Raw genomic sequence first — 16,714 nt, forward strand, 5'->3', positions numbered from 1 at the left:
ATTTTCTGGTTAAAAAAAACCGCTAGCGTGATATTCTTATTTTTTTTTTACCTTTTCCATTGTGGCGGAACCAATCATCATCACGAGAGGAGAAACAAGACGGCAGCAGCCGATAGGTCACGACCGATAGAAAATTTCATAATAAATTTTTTCTCGTCCATGCCGAAAAGAGTGGCGCGTGATTCACGGTGGGGGGCGTGAGTCACGCCTTTGAAAGGTCGCGAAAAAAAAAAAAAAAAAAAAACAAGAACAAGTCTAAAAAGAATCATCCGAAAAACACTATTTTTATGTGTATGTTTGCACGCAGTTGCAGAGCGCTGTTTCAAATGTTATTGCAACAAGGAACTACCGCAGCAGCAGCAGCTTCGGGAATGAAAATAGTTTAATCTGGGGTTGTTGGATGGCTGCAGGGAATTATAACAATGTAGACTCGTTTTTTCACGAGCGATGGGGAGCAGTTCTTCTTTGAAATGATGATGAACGTTCATCAGCTGATTTTTATTTATTCAGCACAAAAGGTTGGCTGGTTGCACGGCTGTCATTTTGACACGCTCACCTCATCAACCATATTTTCCCGCCTCATTCTTTTGTTCGTCTATCACAATATTGTCCGTGTTTTTCTTTGTCGAAGAAGAATTGTTACACGACAAGGATGGCGATGTCATCATGTGGAATCCTAGAAAAGCAAACAGTGGTCGGTTCCCATGAAAAATGTCATCGACTCCCATCTCCGATTTCAGAGCCCCCCATACATTTCGATTCCGGCCTTTTCTCTCTTCCGCTCCTCTTTGCTACTCCTATTTTTCTTGCGGTCAGATGGATCGTCTTACTGGAAACCTACCCAAGTCAAAGCTTATTGTATATAAGAAGCACCGTGAGAATAGTATGCCGTGTCGGAATCCAACAATCCAGCGGGGAGGGCGGAGGGTGTAGCAGTACATCATGGGATGATCCAATTAGATGGAATGCATGTTTTCTCCCGATACACCCTGAAAAAGATTCCAATGCGTTTGCCCTATTGAAAAAGGAACCCAAATAAGGAAAACTTTTTCGAATATCCTCTTTTCTCATTCTCCCTTTTTTCTTTCCTCCAATGGCATCCGCATCACGACACGACGGGAAAAAATATCACATGCCGTCACGCTATAGACAGCGTCCGATATACAACTGAGTATGTGTTACACGTAATACTAACACGAACTCATCTTAATTCAATCAGTGGCTGACCGAACGTCGATCCGATGATGACGCGCGGGGTTTTTCAGCCTTGATTTCTTCGGGCTTCTTTGAAACAAAAACAAAAAAAAAAAGCCTTTGATTCTTATGAAAATTGGTAGTGCATAACATTTTTTTCCCCCCTGAGGATGTGTCGAAATTATGTTCCGTGCTTCATCGTCGTCGATGCGTGAAACGCCACTAAACCACTCACGGAGTCCGCCCGTGTTTTTTTTTTTTCCTTTTTCTAGATGGTAATATTTTCTGGCGACGTCGCCGGTTCGCTTTTCCCAGCTGTGAAAGATGTGTGTCCTTGTCGCGGATAAAAACCCAGTATGTGGGTTCCTTATACACGTAACGTTATACCCGCAGGAATTGTGGCAACCGCGCGTCGACTTGAAAACGATTCATTTAACTTCGGGATCCTTGTACCTGTACGCGAGCGGATACGTCACGCCCGAGTGCACGAATTAGGAGGATGGTAAAGTCGCTCTGAGAGACATCTGTTTAAAGAATTTAATTTCATTCCAGTTAGAGAATCAAATCGTCCACACACACAAACACAAAAAATGAATTAATACCATTGAATTCGGGAGAATCTTTTTCGGTCCTTGTATGTAGTACACATTTCTCTCATTGAACTGAATTTTTGCTTCAATAACTGAGCCAGCGCAGCAAAGTGACTCGGCAGTGTATTTTCTTTCTATTTTCCAAAAAATTTACTGCTTCTACATCGTCGATTTAATTTAAAGAGACGTAATAAATAAAAAAAAATACCTTTGAAATCGGCTGGACGTCTTGCCGATGATGCCCCCTACTGGATCGTGACCCAAATCTTCTCCTCCACGAGCCACAAGAAATATTGTATATCGACGGGATAACGAGATCACACCGCACAAGTATTTTGAACTTGGGAATGTTATAGACATCGAGACACATTCCAGATCGTACAGAACACACACACTTGTTATTTTTGTTGTATAGCGTCTCTGCAGGCATCGTAATGAGAAGAAAGCTGGTCGCTTCAGGTGTGCAAAGAGACGTTGGCTGTTGCTGTGTGGCGTCCTCAATCTTCCTCTTACAAAGAATCTCCGCGCAGCTAAATAAGGCCATTTCATTCTTTTCGGGTGTTTGACTTGAATTGTGCACGATGCGTATACACACTCCCATTCTGTAAATTCGGTGGAGAGTAATTGACATGATTAAATTGAAGGAAAACTTGACATTTAGGTCAAAGCATTTTTTTGCGATGTGTATTTCAGACTTTCCCAACATTTAGATGTATAGACTCCCGTCAAAAAATGCCGGAGACCCCATCTTTCTTTTTTTGATAGACACGTCAACGCCACGATATTTATCTTTTCTTTCTACATTTCAGAGGAAAACACAGTAAACACTTCTTTCTTTCTCTTTTTTTTGTGCCGTGTTCTTTCAAGAGGGACGATTACAACACGTTATGCAAATCACGGCCAAAAAATGGGTGAGGATGTATAAAAAAGATATAGAGAAATCTCCAGCACGCAGTGTGAGTCGCGAAATTAAAATTAGTTAATTAAATTTGGGAATTAAACGAATAGATTCTGTGTTACACATACATGAGGAATAATAATTCAAAAAATACGCGATGATTAAACAACATCAACACAGCCAATTTTTTTGTCGTTTGGAATGTATGTCGAAGCAAAGGGAGGATATAAAAAGAGAATTGGTTCAATTCTCCCTCTATATACGTTGGCAATAACAAAACTTAATGAGAACATTAGTATAAGTCACACATTTTATTACAACGTCACACGACGGCGGCACAGTCGCCGCTGCCGTGTCCGATATATATTGCAACCAAAAGTCCCGCAACTGCATCAATTTGTTTCCCGTTTCCCAGTTAGAGTTAGCAATTAGAAAACCACCTCGTTATTATGTACCGAAGCGAATAAAAAAAAAAGAAAGACGCAAATAAAAATGACGACCGATTATTAGTCTACACGAGAATGACGTGACAACTCCCATAGCTGGAGTTCCGCTACGAAGATTATCTGTGTCGTTCCGTTCAGTTCGTGATTTTTTTTTTTTTTTTTTTTAATTTTCAAAGAAAAATTTGATTCTTTTTTAGCTTTTCTTCTAGCGGAGAATGAAGCTGACTGCTAGAGAGCAATTGTCTTTTTAAATCGTTTTTTCCCCCCAGAGATTAAGGCCTGAGAAGCTAAAAAAGTAATGAAACAAAAAGAAGAAGAATATAAAAATCAAAAACTGCATTCCAGGGCTCGGCAACTTCATCATTTTTTTAGCGGCAGGACCTTAATTTTGTATGGTTACTATTGTGGCACATATTTCTTTTTAGATTAGGTCATGCATCGTAAAAAAAGAGAGAAGAAGAGGACAACTGTACAAACTTCCGGCCGGAATCGTTACAGTTTTGGTGTAAATGAAGAAAAAAGCCAACTTGCCTATAAAACCCTAAAAAACCATATCCGTAAAATTTCTAAAAATAATAATAGGGAATTATTGTTGGTTTTTTTATTCCCTAGGACCGGATTCCGATTCGCTGGAAGAAATCCGTTCGTACGGGACACGGCGAGCAAAATCACGCGATGAATCGCTGTTGCTGCTGGCGGTACTCGATCTGTCTCTTCCGGCTTGACGTTGTGGCACATCTTCCATCACTTCAGTCGACGAACGTTCCAGCATCGGCCTTCTTCCGGCTCGGCTGTTCTTCCGCGATGACGAAGCCGTGGAAAAGTTTTCGCTGGCGTTTGAAACGCGATCGTAAGGCAATCGCTGCGGCCAATTCTCGGTAAACTCGGAATTGCTCCGAGCTAACGACGGGCGACTTGCGTCGTCGTTGTCGGAGTAGCCGTCCCATTCACGAGGTGGCCGGCGATCCAAATGTTCCACCATTTCGCTGTGCATGGATCGATCCGCCGTGCTGCGCGGATAAGCGCTGGAGCGGTGCGTATTGGCGCTAGCTTCGCTCCAGATGTCAGGATCACCTCGCTGATGGTACCGGAATTCGTGATGGGCCGTATGAGATGTCGTCATACGTTGATGGAATTCGGTCTCGTGTACAGGAGCCAATGAACTGCTGCGGCTGCTGCGAGGATCTCGGCGGTGAGGCCGGATGGGCTCCGAGTTGACGGTCGTCTCGGAACGAGTGTCGCTGGAATCATCTCTAATGGGATTGGGTGGAGCGGACAAAACGCGGATGATAACATCCCATTTCTTGGGTTCGAAAACACGCTGGAAGCGAGTGTCGCGACGGATGCGTTCGAAATCTTCATGGACGACGGCTTCAGTCAACATGGTGCGCAGTGTCGATTCCGTAGTGATTATTTGCTGCCATTTCTGACGGTCTTCAATGGTCAAAACTGAAGTTGCATCGTCGTCGTCGGTCGTGTATTCCGGAAGAGGAGGATTCAAGACGCGGACCAAAACGTCCCAGTTGGGAGGCGGTGGCTCGCTGATGGATCGTGCGTATTCAGATGGATCCCAGTCGGTACTCTCACTCGGTACTCGAGGAGAATGGATGGGCGGATACTGACGGATCTTGACATCCCAATCCGGTGGAGGCTCAGACGGCGGATTTGGATCAACTTGGCTCATTCCGTCCCAGTTGGTAGACTGGCTGGGACTACGGGGCTCGTAAACAGGAGGATATTGGCGAATAGTAACGTCCCAATCCGGTGGTGGTTGCGGCTCGGTCATGTGACTCATAGTATCCCAAACGGTCGATTCGCTAGGAGAACGCGGCTGGTAAACGGGCGGATATTGGCGGATGGTCACATCAAAATCTGGTGGTGGTTGAGGCTCAGTCACGTGACTCATTCCATCCCAATTGGTGGACTCGCTCGGAGTGCGTGGCTCGTACACTGGAGGATACTGACGGATCTTGACATCGAAATCAGGAGCCGGTTGATGCGGCTCAGTCACGTGACTCATGGCGTCCCAGACGGTCGATTCACTTGGAGTGCGAGGCTCATAAACTGGAGGATACTGGCGGATGGTAACGTCGAATTCCGGCGGAGGTTGAGGCTCAGTCATGTGGCTCATTCCATCCCAGTTGGTCGATTCGCTAGGAGTACGAGGCTCATAAACCGGAGGATACTGACGGATCTTGATGTCCCAATCCGGCATGGTCGACACGGTGGTGTCGCTAGGCGATCGTGGTGGTGGTTGAGCGGGCGGATGAGAGCGGATGGCCACATCCCAATTGGGCGGAAGAGGTGCCGGTTTTTTGCGATGAAGGTATTCCGTCTTCTGGCGGCGGATGCGCTCCTCCTCATCGATGATGCGAGTCTCGGTGATGGTCTGCAAATAAAGGTCGTCAACTTCTTGCGTGCTGAGTTTGGGAGGCGGAACCGGACGCTCTGGAGTCGGGATGATCATCGTTTCCGTCTCTTCATCCTCCTTCATGTGCCGGAACGTATTTGTATGCAATTGGATATCTTCGTTGATCACGAGCGTCCGTTCCGTTTCGTGACGCTCGGGTATTTCCGTCGTGACACGGAAAGTTGCATCCGGTTGAGGTCTGACGTAAGGGCGGCTGGATTTCAACACCATCTCACCGACAGAGCGCGGTTGACTTTCTAGGGATCGTGCCGGACTGATGGAACGAGGTTTACGTTGTACCTGGGCGTAACCAGGTGGAGGGGCATCGCACGTATCCGCTGGACTATTGAGGGGCGGAGCTTCAATCATACTAGCCGTGACCGTCTGAGTTTCCGATTGGCGCCATTCTTCACGTTCCAAAATCGTCGTCAAGGCTCTTTCTTGAGCTGTGAGGATATTGGCGACGCTCGGAGCTCGGCTGTCATCGGAGGTCACGGACGACGGCGCTGGACTGCGCTCGCGACGTTCTTTGACGCGGAATGCCACATCGAAGGAAGGATCGACACGTGGAATAGTGGTTGGCAGATTGAACGTGTCAATATCGAATTGATTGTGAGTGTCGGAATAGACGCTGGACAGTTCCGGATCGTAGACTTGTCCGAGAGCTGGAGGAGCTTCTTCACGTTGAATAATAGTTGAACTGACGGTACTGTCTCTTCGGTAGCAGCCTCCGCCTTCTTCCATCTCGCTGCCACTGCGCGATTCCGACGGGTAGTCGCTGGGCAGCGTATCGCTGGATTCGACGATCGGTTGCTGATCGGATCCTGAGCTGGAAGCGTGAGCTCGAGGAATTTTGAGTCCTGCGAACGGCGGGAAAATGGTCTGATCCGTAATTCCGGTAATTTCTGAGCCCAATCCGGAAGACGGAATGAGTCTGCGACGGCGGATGAGTCTGATGTTGCGTTGCTTCAAGCAGAAATATGAGCAGGCAACGCCAAAGAGCATCATGGCCAGGAAGAGTAGAGCGCAGATGATCATCAAAATTTGCGGTTCGGCCAAACGGTTCGGGACAGGATCTCCGACCGGTGTATTGGCCACCGAAATGGGCAGTGGTGGACCTAGTGGCGGAGGAACCACTGGCTCTGGGTAGCGGCAAACAATCGTTTTAACTTCGTCGCCCTCCAATTCCAATGATGGATGGAAACGGACGAGAATGTTGTTGGTGAAAACGCGTGACGGATCCTGTTTCCAAACAACAAAATAAGCAGATGTCAATTATGTGAACGTTTTTTTCCCAGCTGCTACTGCAAATTTAATTAGTCAATTATTATAGCGTCCAAGGACAAAGTTATTTTCGAGCTCAAGTGGCTCCCACCATAATCGTTTGCCTTGAAATGGATTTGGCTCGTTATTTTGTATTAAACCTAAAAAAACAGCCTTTGTCGGCGACAGATGTCTCTGCGGGCACATTAAGTCCCCTTATTCCCGCTATCGAATTCAAAAATAAAATCCTCCGACAAGAAAAAAAGAAGAAAATTCGTTTAGCCATGTAATGAATATACCTGGATGGTTCCACATCCGGAGAGCGGGAATTCGTAATGATATTTGGTTCCTCCTTTGCCGACAAAAGAGCAAGCGCTTCGTCGGTCGAAATTGGAATAGACAATTCCGTAAAACGGCTCGGGAAATTCAAGATCCACTTCCATAGCCCTCGAGGCGCAGCTCAAGCTGGCCGACGACCTGTTGCATACAAAAATTGAATAATTTATTAGTCAGCCGTTTTTTTTTTTAAACCAAAGTCTAGTCGAGTTATCGTTTATGGGGGGAGACCTGTTGGTGCGGATGATGTTGGTGAGGTCGTCCAATTTCGTGACGACGCCATCCAGCGTAGCCTCGAGCGGTATGCCATTGCCTTGGTACTCGATGTCGACTCCGCGTTCAGCGTAGTTGGATTGGGCCAAAACACCGGGGATCCGACTTTGAGAGTAGAGCGCGACGGTGAAAATCACGCCCCACGCCGTCATTAAGAGACGCATCGTGATAGACCTGAAACGAGAGAGGGGGAAAACAATAACAGCACGAGATAAGTATCCCGTGATTCATGGGAATCTTTTTCTTCTTCTTGAAAATATACATAAAAGGAGGAATAGTAATAACATCAATTTCTGATTGGAGGCCCCCAGTCACGTTTAGCCATCTAGCGGGAGAGCCATTCCAGTAGGTGGTAGCGTGACTCATTAGCCAGCGCAGCCATCTTGAACGCTTTCGTTTTCACGTAAGTCGGTATACAATTGCGAGTTGTCGTTAAAAAGAAAAATTCTCCAGACATTCGTAGGGAAAAAAAGGGGGGAAACACGGGTAACAACCAGCAAACAATGAGAACAAGAATCTTATTATTACTTTTACGATAACAGGAAAAATCCCGTGCGTCCCTTATTTTATTTTTTTTTCCAAAGAGAACTTTCATTCGTGTCGGAAACCCGCACGAATTCAGACATCGTGAATTCAAAACCCCCCTACCACTATGTGAAATAACTGTACTTTCTCTATTGTAGATTTTGTAGGACAACAAACAAACTGCAATAACAATAATTCCCAATAAAGTTAGGAACAAACGAAAGTCGGCTTACCTTTTTATGTGAACAATTTGATTTCAGCAAAACTGTCGGAGACCGGTTTATCCGTCGACTACTTGTTCATCTTGGTTCACCTGGATTTTTGCAAAGAAACAAAACTAAATTTAGGAGGTGAGCAAACAAGAACTGGTGGTGGCGACTCGCTCGGTGCAAGAGTTTCGAATGTTTCGACAGCAATCTTGGTGGAAACTACCGACCAGTGGGAAAGAAAAGTTGCAACAGCCTTGTACAACCGTAAATGGATTCTGGCGTCATCAACCTCGGTGTTTACATATAAGGGCACAGCATCTTCTTTCTTTTGTGTGGAGAGCGAGAGAGAGGGGAACAGTTTCCTTTATTTCTAGCCCTGGCAGCACCTTGTTGAGTTATGTACCCTGTTGCACAAACTTGGCAAGGAACTTTATTCAAAGTGACGACGCCAGCAGCATTTCCCAATGGCGCGGTATTCAACCCAACTAGCGGGTGGTTTGAAGAAAAAAAATAATGCTTTTTGGGCGGATACTAAAAAAGGAGGGTCTTATATTATCAACTTATTAGATACGAGTTTTTCTTCATTTTATATTTTTTCGGGGAACGAATGAGCTGTCACGCTCATTCAAATTCAAGGTCGACGGCCTTCCTCGCCTCACTGAAGCAGTCCGCACGCGCACCAGCTTAAGATTATTTTTAAGAATTCAGATTTTTTAAAATACAAATTCGTGTGTGTGTGGATGGTAAACAATTCGGTCTATTGAATTAGGCAATTATCGCAAGAACCGCAGGATAAAACCGCATTAGAAAGTGAAAAGAATCATGGCCTGTTTGTGCTGCGTTCCATTCTACCAGAGACCTTGTTTTAGTTTCGGCGGAGTAAAATGGATAACAACAGAAAAATGGCGGAGATGATCTCTCAACACAATTTCGTGATCTCTCTCAATACTGATGTAGTGCACATGGTTTAAGGGAGCGAGACCGATGGGAAATGGGATGCGTGCCTTGTGGCATCCGGTTGTAAGAAGAACTACTCTCTCGTATCAATGACAAAATCCTCTCAAGCGATGATCGTGATGTTTAAGAGAAAGCCTCATCATCATCATCTCAGCCAAAGGGAAAAGGTTCTTTCATCCGTTTCCTCTTAGTTTATTGGCACACACGCACATGGAGAGGCTGTCTAGTTTTTCCAAATTGTTGATGATGGTGGCTGCTGAGCGCTTTCACCTTCTAAATGCATTTTTCCAGTCACGTTGGTTGACCAGACTGTGTGGGAAATAGCAAAAGGTGATGGACCATACTGATCTTGGTGATTGAAGAGAAAATGTTTTTGGCTGTCGTTGATGTATCTAACGGGTTTTTTCGGGATATAAAAACATTGGATGGTACTCGCCGGAGGGATATTGGAGTTATGCGGCATTCCGTCAGATAACCCCAAAGGGACATGATAAATATTATTATTATTGAACATGTAAGGGAGAGGAGAACTACAAGTAAATGAGAAAAATTTCTTTGTTGAGGCGATGGTTCCGGTAGGAATTCGCCTAGAAAAATCGTGTGATTTTCTACTACACGTTTTTGGGGAGTGACCGCAGCCCCACCAACGACCACCCATCGAATGAAATGCGCCATAAAATCGAGAAAGGGAAAAGCAAGAAAAAGACAAGTTCCTTTCCTTTTTTCTTACACGGAAGAAAAAGAAAGGATCCATCGCTGGACACTAAAAAGTGAAATGTGTGAATAGTCGACGAATCATTTGAATTCTTGTAAACCCAAATAACGATATCCTTGTGGAACTAGGTGACACGACAATCTAAAAAAAAAAAAAAAAAATTGTTGGCACTTGTTAAAGAAACCAACTCAGTCATCATCTGTTTGCCGCCCTCGTTCTTTCGGCGTAGGCGCCATTGACGAGAAGTGAAACGTACCTCCACCCTGTCCTTCAACAGTCGAGCCAAGAATTATCATCATCATCCGGTTGGAGTTGGAAAACAGCCGCACCTCTCTCACGCACACATACCCACCAAACACCAATAAGCCTCAAGGTGAAAACTCAAAACAAAGCAACCCCAAGATTCAAGTTCTTTTCTTTTTTTTCTGGTGACACACTATTGTGTGTGCCATGACATCAACCTGCCAAAAGAACACCTTTAGCCCTGATAATAGAAACATGACGAATTGTGAAATTAGAGAGAGAGAGGAATGGGGCGAACAATTACCCGATTTCAGATTTCTTAAGCAATCATCATGAGATAACGCGGCTTTTCGGCGGAATCGGGAGCAAGCGTGCGGCTTGGGTGATCCCGATCCGGTCAAAGGGCTCTTCGTGAGTAAAATAACGGAGGGCGGAAATTCAAAACACAATAGAAAGGCGAAAAAAATTTGTTTTCCTTCTTGGCTTGTATACACATTGAGCCTGCCATCCTCTACGTATTGTTCTATCTTCTGTACATACAAAAATTGGGTTCGTGTACAACCGAAGAAGCGAAAAGTTTGTGTCGGGAAGATATAAAGAAAGAAGAATTACGTATAATTTTTATTTAACACTGCCTGAGGCGTCGGATCACGTGACTGGACGCTTAACACACGAACACATGAAAGAAGGAAGACAAATAAAAGAAAGAGAAAAAAAAAGTTAGAGGGGCGATATAAAAGAAAGATAGGAAAGATGGCTTCCGCCCTTCCAGGTAATTTCCACTTAGGCCCGCAAGGCTATAGTACTGGCCGTTCGTAAAAAAAAACCCATCAATTTTCTCATTTCTCCTGGTTTTTTTAATAACTTCACGATAGAAGCATTAAAAAGCTTTAACTGTACGAGGGTTCTAACTATCGCCATTTGTTTATCACGATCTTGCCAAGAAGTTGGCGCGTTCAAATCCCCGCTCACGCAAAGACCAAAAAAAAAAAAGTAGAAATGCCCGGTGAAAGTTGCTCAGCTGGATACAACCCAAACCTTCACCTCAATCGTTTTCTTTTTTTTCGCGTAGCCAACAACAAAAAACCTGCTGCTCTTTTTTAAAAAAAAAGGAGAACCACACATCAACGAGAGACAAAATGGAAAGAAAAAGAGAGAAAGTGTTGCGTCTCTCTGACTTTTTGAATCGCACCACACGGAGGTGAAAGAACGGGCCGATTCATCCATTTTAGGATGAATAGAAAGTGAATGTCTGAGATGCCTAATACGCTTGGTCTGTGTTTAGATTTTTCACGTCTTGAATGAGACGAAGAATTTCTCTCCAACACAAAGAACGAAGGCCCCTTATCTAATCGAAAATAACTACAAAATAGTAGAGAAATCATTTTGGCCTTACCTTGTGTGGTTACGAAGAATAAAATATAATCCTCAAGAGTTGTGTACTGTCATCCGCTGGTGTGTTGAACCGAGATGGAAAAGGGGGTTCAACAAAGATGAAAAGAGGGGGGAGAGGGAAAGGAAGGGGGGGCTTAACACCTGCGCGACGCGGTACGTAAAAATGCGACTGGAGCGTTACAGAGGCACCGACTGACTGACTGCGGGCAGGTAAGAGACGGTTGGCTTGACTAGAGTGGCGGTGGCGGCATCGACGGTCAGCTGCAAACAAAAAAAAACTCCCTGCGGGAGGGAGTGCTGTTGGCTGATTATACTCTTGCACGTCAAATCAGCCAGATTCAACTCGGAATAATAAAAAGTCCATTTGCAATGATACAACCGTTTACAACAGAATCTGAAAGGTAGAAAGAACACTGTTGTTATTATAACTCTTTTGTGTTTCATCATTCTTTGTCGGGAAAGATTCCCTGTTGGAAAGAGGATCTTCTACTCACCACCTGACGCGTTCAGTTCGTCCTTGTTGATTTAAAAGTATTACGCAAGCTCGATTTCCGACAAAGAATAGATCACAACGCACAGGGTTCTCGTGAATTTGCGTCATTATAACCTTGTTTTGGCGAGTCATTTCTTATAAGATTTGGTTTGTGTGTGTCTTTTGTCCATCAGCGCACACAGCCGTTTTTCAAGTCGTGCCGACCATCTGGGCCGTAGTATTTTTGTTAACGACCCAGTAAAAGGTTCTTTTTTCAAATCATTTCATTATGTAGGGGAAAAAAAGATAAACTAACAAAAGCTCCCTGTTGGTTACCAGTGTGCAGGGGGCTTGATGGATACTCTTTGGTGGAGGGAGAAATTTTCGACAAGGTCAACACCATTTCTATCTTGCGCCTTTCTGGAGCGGGTGTAGATAAACATTCCAAAGAAAAGTCATAACATTGTGTCCTCCGGGCCCGTCCTTTTTCCGCCTTTTTCTTTTATTCAGACACCTGTTCAAAAGGTATCTTTGGAAATAAAGGGATGAAGCGGATAATGTCCTTGCCAACCGTTCAAAAGAAGCTGGAATGGAGAAAATTGCAGGAATTAACAAGGAGGAGATTTTTATCAATTAATGGGACCTCGAACATGGGTAATCATGACCATAAATCATAAACTATCGACTGACGTTATCTCATTCTTTTTTTCTTCTTTTCAAAAGGTCAAACCTGATGACTGGATTTCCTGGATCTCCTTAAGTTTACCTGTTTCCTGATAGAATTTCAAAAACCGGTTTTTCAAATCATCGACATCTGGCAGCGAAATTGCCAACTACGAGTTGCATTTCCAAAATTAATCATAGTATACAGTACAATGTTTTTAAAGATTTCTGACCGGGAGCAAATCACATATTGTATGAATTGTAGATAATTATATAGCAGAACTTTAGTTTGGGATTGGTCCAATAGTTTGAAAGATTTGGGCAGCAGTGAATTTACTGGTTTAACTACTATTAAAGAATTGGAATGCCTATAGTTCAAACACCTGACTTGACCGGAGAAAGTGACTTTAGACATGTTTCTTGAAAAGTTTAGTTGAGCGTTTCTTGACTGGAGTGCCGCCATTCAAGACTGGATGGGCGACAAACTCGACTGTGCAGCCCAGCTCGTTCTTTTCACAAGGTGACCGATCCTGTTCCAGCAATATTAGTCGGTTCTTGGCCGGCCAGGCTTTTAGAAAGTGTTTCGGAACGTACAATGTCACCTGTGGACCTTGAACTGGCCAGTACCGCCCAAGATTGATGCCGTTCAAGAAAGCAACACCCTAATCAACGGAAATTATGATCTTCCTTTAATGCATCAATGGGTAGAAAATTTACCTTGTGCCATCCTGATAAATTGAGAAAAGTATCCGCCAAATCGGACTCATTGCGCTGGATTGCAAAGGATCCAGTAAATAATGACATCGTTCCTTTCATTGGAGTTCCGCGTTTCTTTTCAATTTTGTTCAACCATTCCAAACTCCCAGTTTCATTAAAAGGCAAAGGATGATGAGTCCAGCTCGACAGGATATGACCATTAAGTGTCACGTTGCTTGTTAGTCCCTATTGCAAGTGTTTGAAATTCCTATTTATTATTTACCACGTGTCGCTGCATCGTAAAAGACAAAGAAAGCAAAACTAACCTTGAAATCTTTTATTCCGGTGCCGTAGGCTATTCTTCCTTGGTTTTCCACCAACAGACAGAGGTTCTGGTTATCGGTCGCCTGGACTAGAATCGAAAAGAGTGATCCGCTTCGAGATAAAACTCCCCCAAATTCCTACATACTTTTTATATAGGCAGGCGGAAAAATGGAAAAGAAAATTTTATTTTCACCATGTCAATGTAGAGATACGCCCGATCGGCCAATCCCTTAACTTCTAAAAGCGCCGGGTCTGGAAAATGGCCACGTAATTGGGTGCAGTACAAAACATAGCCGTTTGCTTGTCCCAATGATTCGAATGTCATGGGGTAGGTAGATTGCAGGGGACGTCCAGCGATTGGAGTCGATAACAAATCCCACAGGTTGGCAACGTAATGCAAGTGGACATGACCGTACGCTGCCTTAGGGCTGGCAACAGGAACGGGAAAATCAGGTAAAGGCAAATACTGCAATAGAAATAGTACCGTTAGCTTCAGTCAAATTTGCACATGATAATATCACAATAATACCTTGGATATAACCTTTCTTATGCTAAAATATTTTTCAGTTGGATCTCCAGCTTCGGAAAGGGGTGCATCGTAATCATACGACGTAATGCAAGGTGTGTAAGTATTTGATGGTAACGCCCCTTTGACCAGAATAAATTATGATTCACACAAACTTATTGAGTAATTTTATTGCTCATATGTACCTGATGTAAACCCGAATGAAGTACCTCCGTGAAACATGTACATCGAGACTGACGCATTGATAGCAAGCATATCGTCTAGGGTTTTGACAACATCTTCCTTGTCAACTGTCGAATGAGGCTCTCCCCACATATCTAACCAACCAGGGTAAAACTCGGAATTCACTCTTGGCCCAGCCAGCTCAAAATGACGCTGTGGCTTAAAAGATTCGACCGCATTGGAGCCTAAGAATACATGAAAACCAATAATAATTTTAATTTTCTAAAAAAAAAGTAACAAGTTTTAATGTGTAATATATACCAGCTCCAAAATCTACAGTAGCGTAGACTCCCGGTATTTTACCTGGTATTAAATAAATAAATAAATATTGGATTATTAAATAATAAATTATCCTGGTATTTTACCGCACTGCAGATAACCATCTCCATCGCCATCAGTAGAGAAGAGTACAACATCTTTTCCAAGATGCTGTAGGATGAAATCTCTTAGCCAACTGGTGTAGTCTCTGTCACATGGCGAATAGCTTCCTATGTTACCAGGTTGAATAAAAAAAACCTTTAATTAAACATAAGATATTTCACATGCATATATTAATACCATATTCATTTTCAACTTGAACGGTAATGATGGGGCCTCCATTGTTGTAGAGGTAAGGCTTGATTTTAGACAGAAGAACAGAGAACCATTTCTCAACATGGGTCACATAACCTGTTTTAATGTTTTGCTTTTTAAAATTGTGGTACGCATTATTTTGGCTGAACAAAACACTGATTAATAGCGGCTGAAGAGAAAATGTTTGATTGACGGAATTCTTTCATTTTTAATAAAAATTACTCATGCACGTCGTTATTCAATTAATTGTGTACGCACATGACAAGTTGACAGTATACTTGCAAGGACGGCTTTCTTTCTCTTAATCAAGACTTAACATTTTATCTCCGTTAATAATGTCCAACTAGTTTAAATCAACGAGTTTAATTGAGACCAGTTCAAATTAAAATAATTAAGTCCTGCCAATTTCATGATCCTGTCCTATTGTCCTATTGAAATCTGAAGAATCACCAAAAACCTGTTCTAATAATCTAATAAATGTCCCAGAAAGGGGTGACAGAAATATAAACTCAGCTAGCCCTAAAAAACATAGATTGCATTACTTTCTGTTGACCTTGCAGAACCTAGTCAGTTCACTAAGTAAAAAAGCAGTCATATTAGCTATATGCAAAGAGTTAAGTGAGTATAAAAAGGGAAAATAATTAGCAGCTAATATTATCGTCCCTCACTGGCTATTCAAAGCAGTAAGTTTTCTGTTAACCTAGTCTGTCAACTTAATGCAATACCTAATTCAAAAAGACACACAAAATAGTTAATATTTCTTACTTTTATCACTGGTTCTTAGTTTAATTGATGGGTCAACTGACAGAAGCCAGAATGGTAATCCTCCCTGGTAATGTATACAAACACAGAATTATACATTTATTTCATGCTGGATGCGTAAATTCACATTACCATGTCTCTTTCAGCATCAATGAATGGGCCTGGTCTCAAAATGACACTTAGGTTGAAATGTTGGGCCAACTCAAAATAATACTCAATATCCAAATTCCCTTCAAATGCATACACTCCTGGTTGTGGCTCATGAGATGCCCATTCCACATATCTAAACAGTCAATAAGATTACTCTTAACAGAATTTGAATAAAATGCAAAATTTTTTCAAGTGATATGTACGTTTCCAGGGCATTTAAACCAGCAGCTCTCATTTTTCTCATTCGGTCAGGCCAGTAATGGACTGGCACACGGAAATAATGCATAGCTCCAGAAACATAGCGAAAAGGTTCGCCATCTTTGACAAACTGATTATTCACATAGTCGATAGAAAAACTACGGTTTTTAACCTGTGAAAAATAAAAGTATTTCTATTATTAAGAACACAATAATGAGTCAACATGGAAAGAATTGAAATGAGTAACTTACAAGATCATCACCTTTCTTTATAGCTCCAGATAAGCCACAAACCATAAGTAAAATTGCAAGGACAATCATTTTAACACCAGTTAGTTTTCCCATGTTCAGTCTGCTCTTCTGCTATTGTGATTTAAACCGCCCCCATTTACACGTGCGGGAAACGGTAAACATAAAACAGAGCGATGTTGCCAATCATAATTTTCCTAAATGAAAACAAACCTTCCGATTGGCCAATGCAGCCCTGACCCCTAATGAGACGGTTTTTTTCTTTTAAAAAGGTTTTAAATTAAGGGGAAGCTTTCCTTTCAAAATTTTGATCCGGTTCGGTGTTCCCCCCACCCCCCCAAAAAAATGAGCCGGTTCGTCACACGGGACATGAAAAGTGTTTTTATGTCACTACTAGATGGCGAAGGGTATTCCCGCGAACCCTCA

The 16,714-nt window shown here is 43.0% G+C and overlaps 2 protein-coding genes across 3 annotated transcripts; both read right to left on the bottom strand.

Annotated features, from left to right (window-relative positions):
• Window positions 1–2,440: 2,440 nt before the first annotated feature.
• On the bottom strand, window positions 2,441–11,670 carry LOC124332087. 2 transcript variants are annotated; one of them, XM_046788856.1, is made up of 5 exons: window positions 11,456–11,670; window positions 8,172–8,248; window positions 7,369–7,586; window positions 7,101–7,278; window positions 2,441–6,780 (listed from the first exon to the last, which is right to left on the bottom strand). In XM_046788856.1, the coding sequence occupies exons 3-5, from the start codon at window positions 7,572–7,574 to the stop codon at window positions 3,730–3,732; spliced, it is 3,435 nt and encodes a 1,144-aa protein (XP_046644812.1). In that variant the 5' UTR covers window positions 7,575–7,586; window positions 8,172–8,248; window positions 11,456–11,670; the 3' UTR covers window positions 2,441–3,729. The 2 variants fall into 2 exon arrangements, with proteins under 2 accessions (XP_046644812.1, XP_046644813.1); XM_046788857.1 differs by having other exon boundaries at window positions 7,369–7,584; window positions 8,169–8,248.
• Window positions 11,671–12,752: 1,082 nt separating this feature from the next.
• On the bottom strand, window positions 12,753–16,533 carry LOC124333520 (beta-galactosidase-like). The gene is made up of 13 exons (XM_046788973.1): window positions 16,292–16,533; window positions 16,046–16,212; window positions 15,825–15,975; window positions 15,696–15,759; window positions 14,916–15,026; window positions 14,723–14,845; window positions 14,619–14,660; window positions 14,321–14,542; window positions 14,139–14,257; window positions 13,803–14,075; window positions 13,612–13,746; window positions 13,307–13,531; window positions 12,753–13,251 (listed from the first exon to the last, which is right to left on the bottom strand). Exons 1-13 carry the CDS (start codon window positions 16,382–16,384, stop codon window positions 12,997–12,999), a joined length of 1,980 nt encoding a protein of 659 aa, XP_046644929.1. The 5' UTR covers window positions 16,385–16,533; the 3' UTR covers window positions 12,753–12,996.
• Window positions 16,534–16,714: the final 181 nt, after the last annotated feature.

The sequence above is a fragment of the Daphnia pulicaria genome, chromosome 1 (genome assembly GCF_021234035.1).
Source record: "Daphnia pulicaria isolate SC F1-1A chromosome 1, SC_F0-13Bv2, whole genome shotgun sequence".
Lineage (NCBI taxonomy): Eukaryota > Metazoa > Arthropoda > Branchiopoda > Diplostraca > Daphniidae > Daphnia > Daphnia pulicaria.

What these genes read in the sequence shown, in the direction of transcription:
- LOC124333520 (XM_046788973.1), bottom strand. Translation starts at nt 16,384, where the DNA reads ATGGGAAAACTAACTGGTGTTAAAATGATTGTCCTTGCAATTTTACTT. An exon ending in TTGATGCTGAAAGAGACATG is followed by an intron (nt 15,760 to 15,824) that starts GTAATGTGAATT and finishes ATACATTACCAG; the next exon opens with GGAGGATTACCATTCTGGCT. An exon ending in CGTATCTCTACATTGACATG is followed by an intron (nt 13,747 to 13,802) that starts GTGAAAATAAAA and finishes AAAAGTATGTAG; the next exon opens with GAATTTGGGGGAGTTTTATC.
- LOC124332087 (XM_046788856.1), bottom strand. Translation starts at nt 7,574, where the DNA reads ATGCGTCTCTTAATGACGGCGTGGGGCGTGATTTTCACCGTCGCGCTC. An exon ending in AACATCATCCGCACCAACAG is followed by an intron (nt 7,279 to 7,368) that starts GTCTCCCCCCAT and finishes TGTATGCAACAG; the next exon opens with GTCGTCGGCCAGCTTGAGCT. An exon ending in CCGGATGTGGAACCATCCAG is followed by an intron (nt 6,781 to 7,100) that starts GTATATTCATTA and finishes GTTTGGAAACAG; the next exon opens with GATCCGTCACGCGTTTTCAC.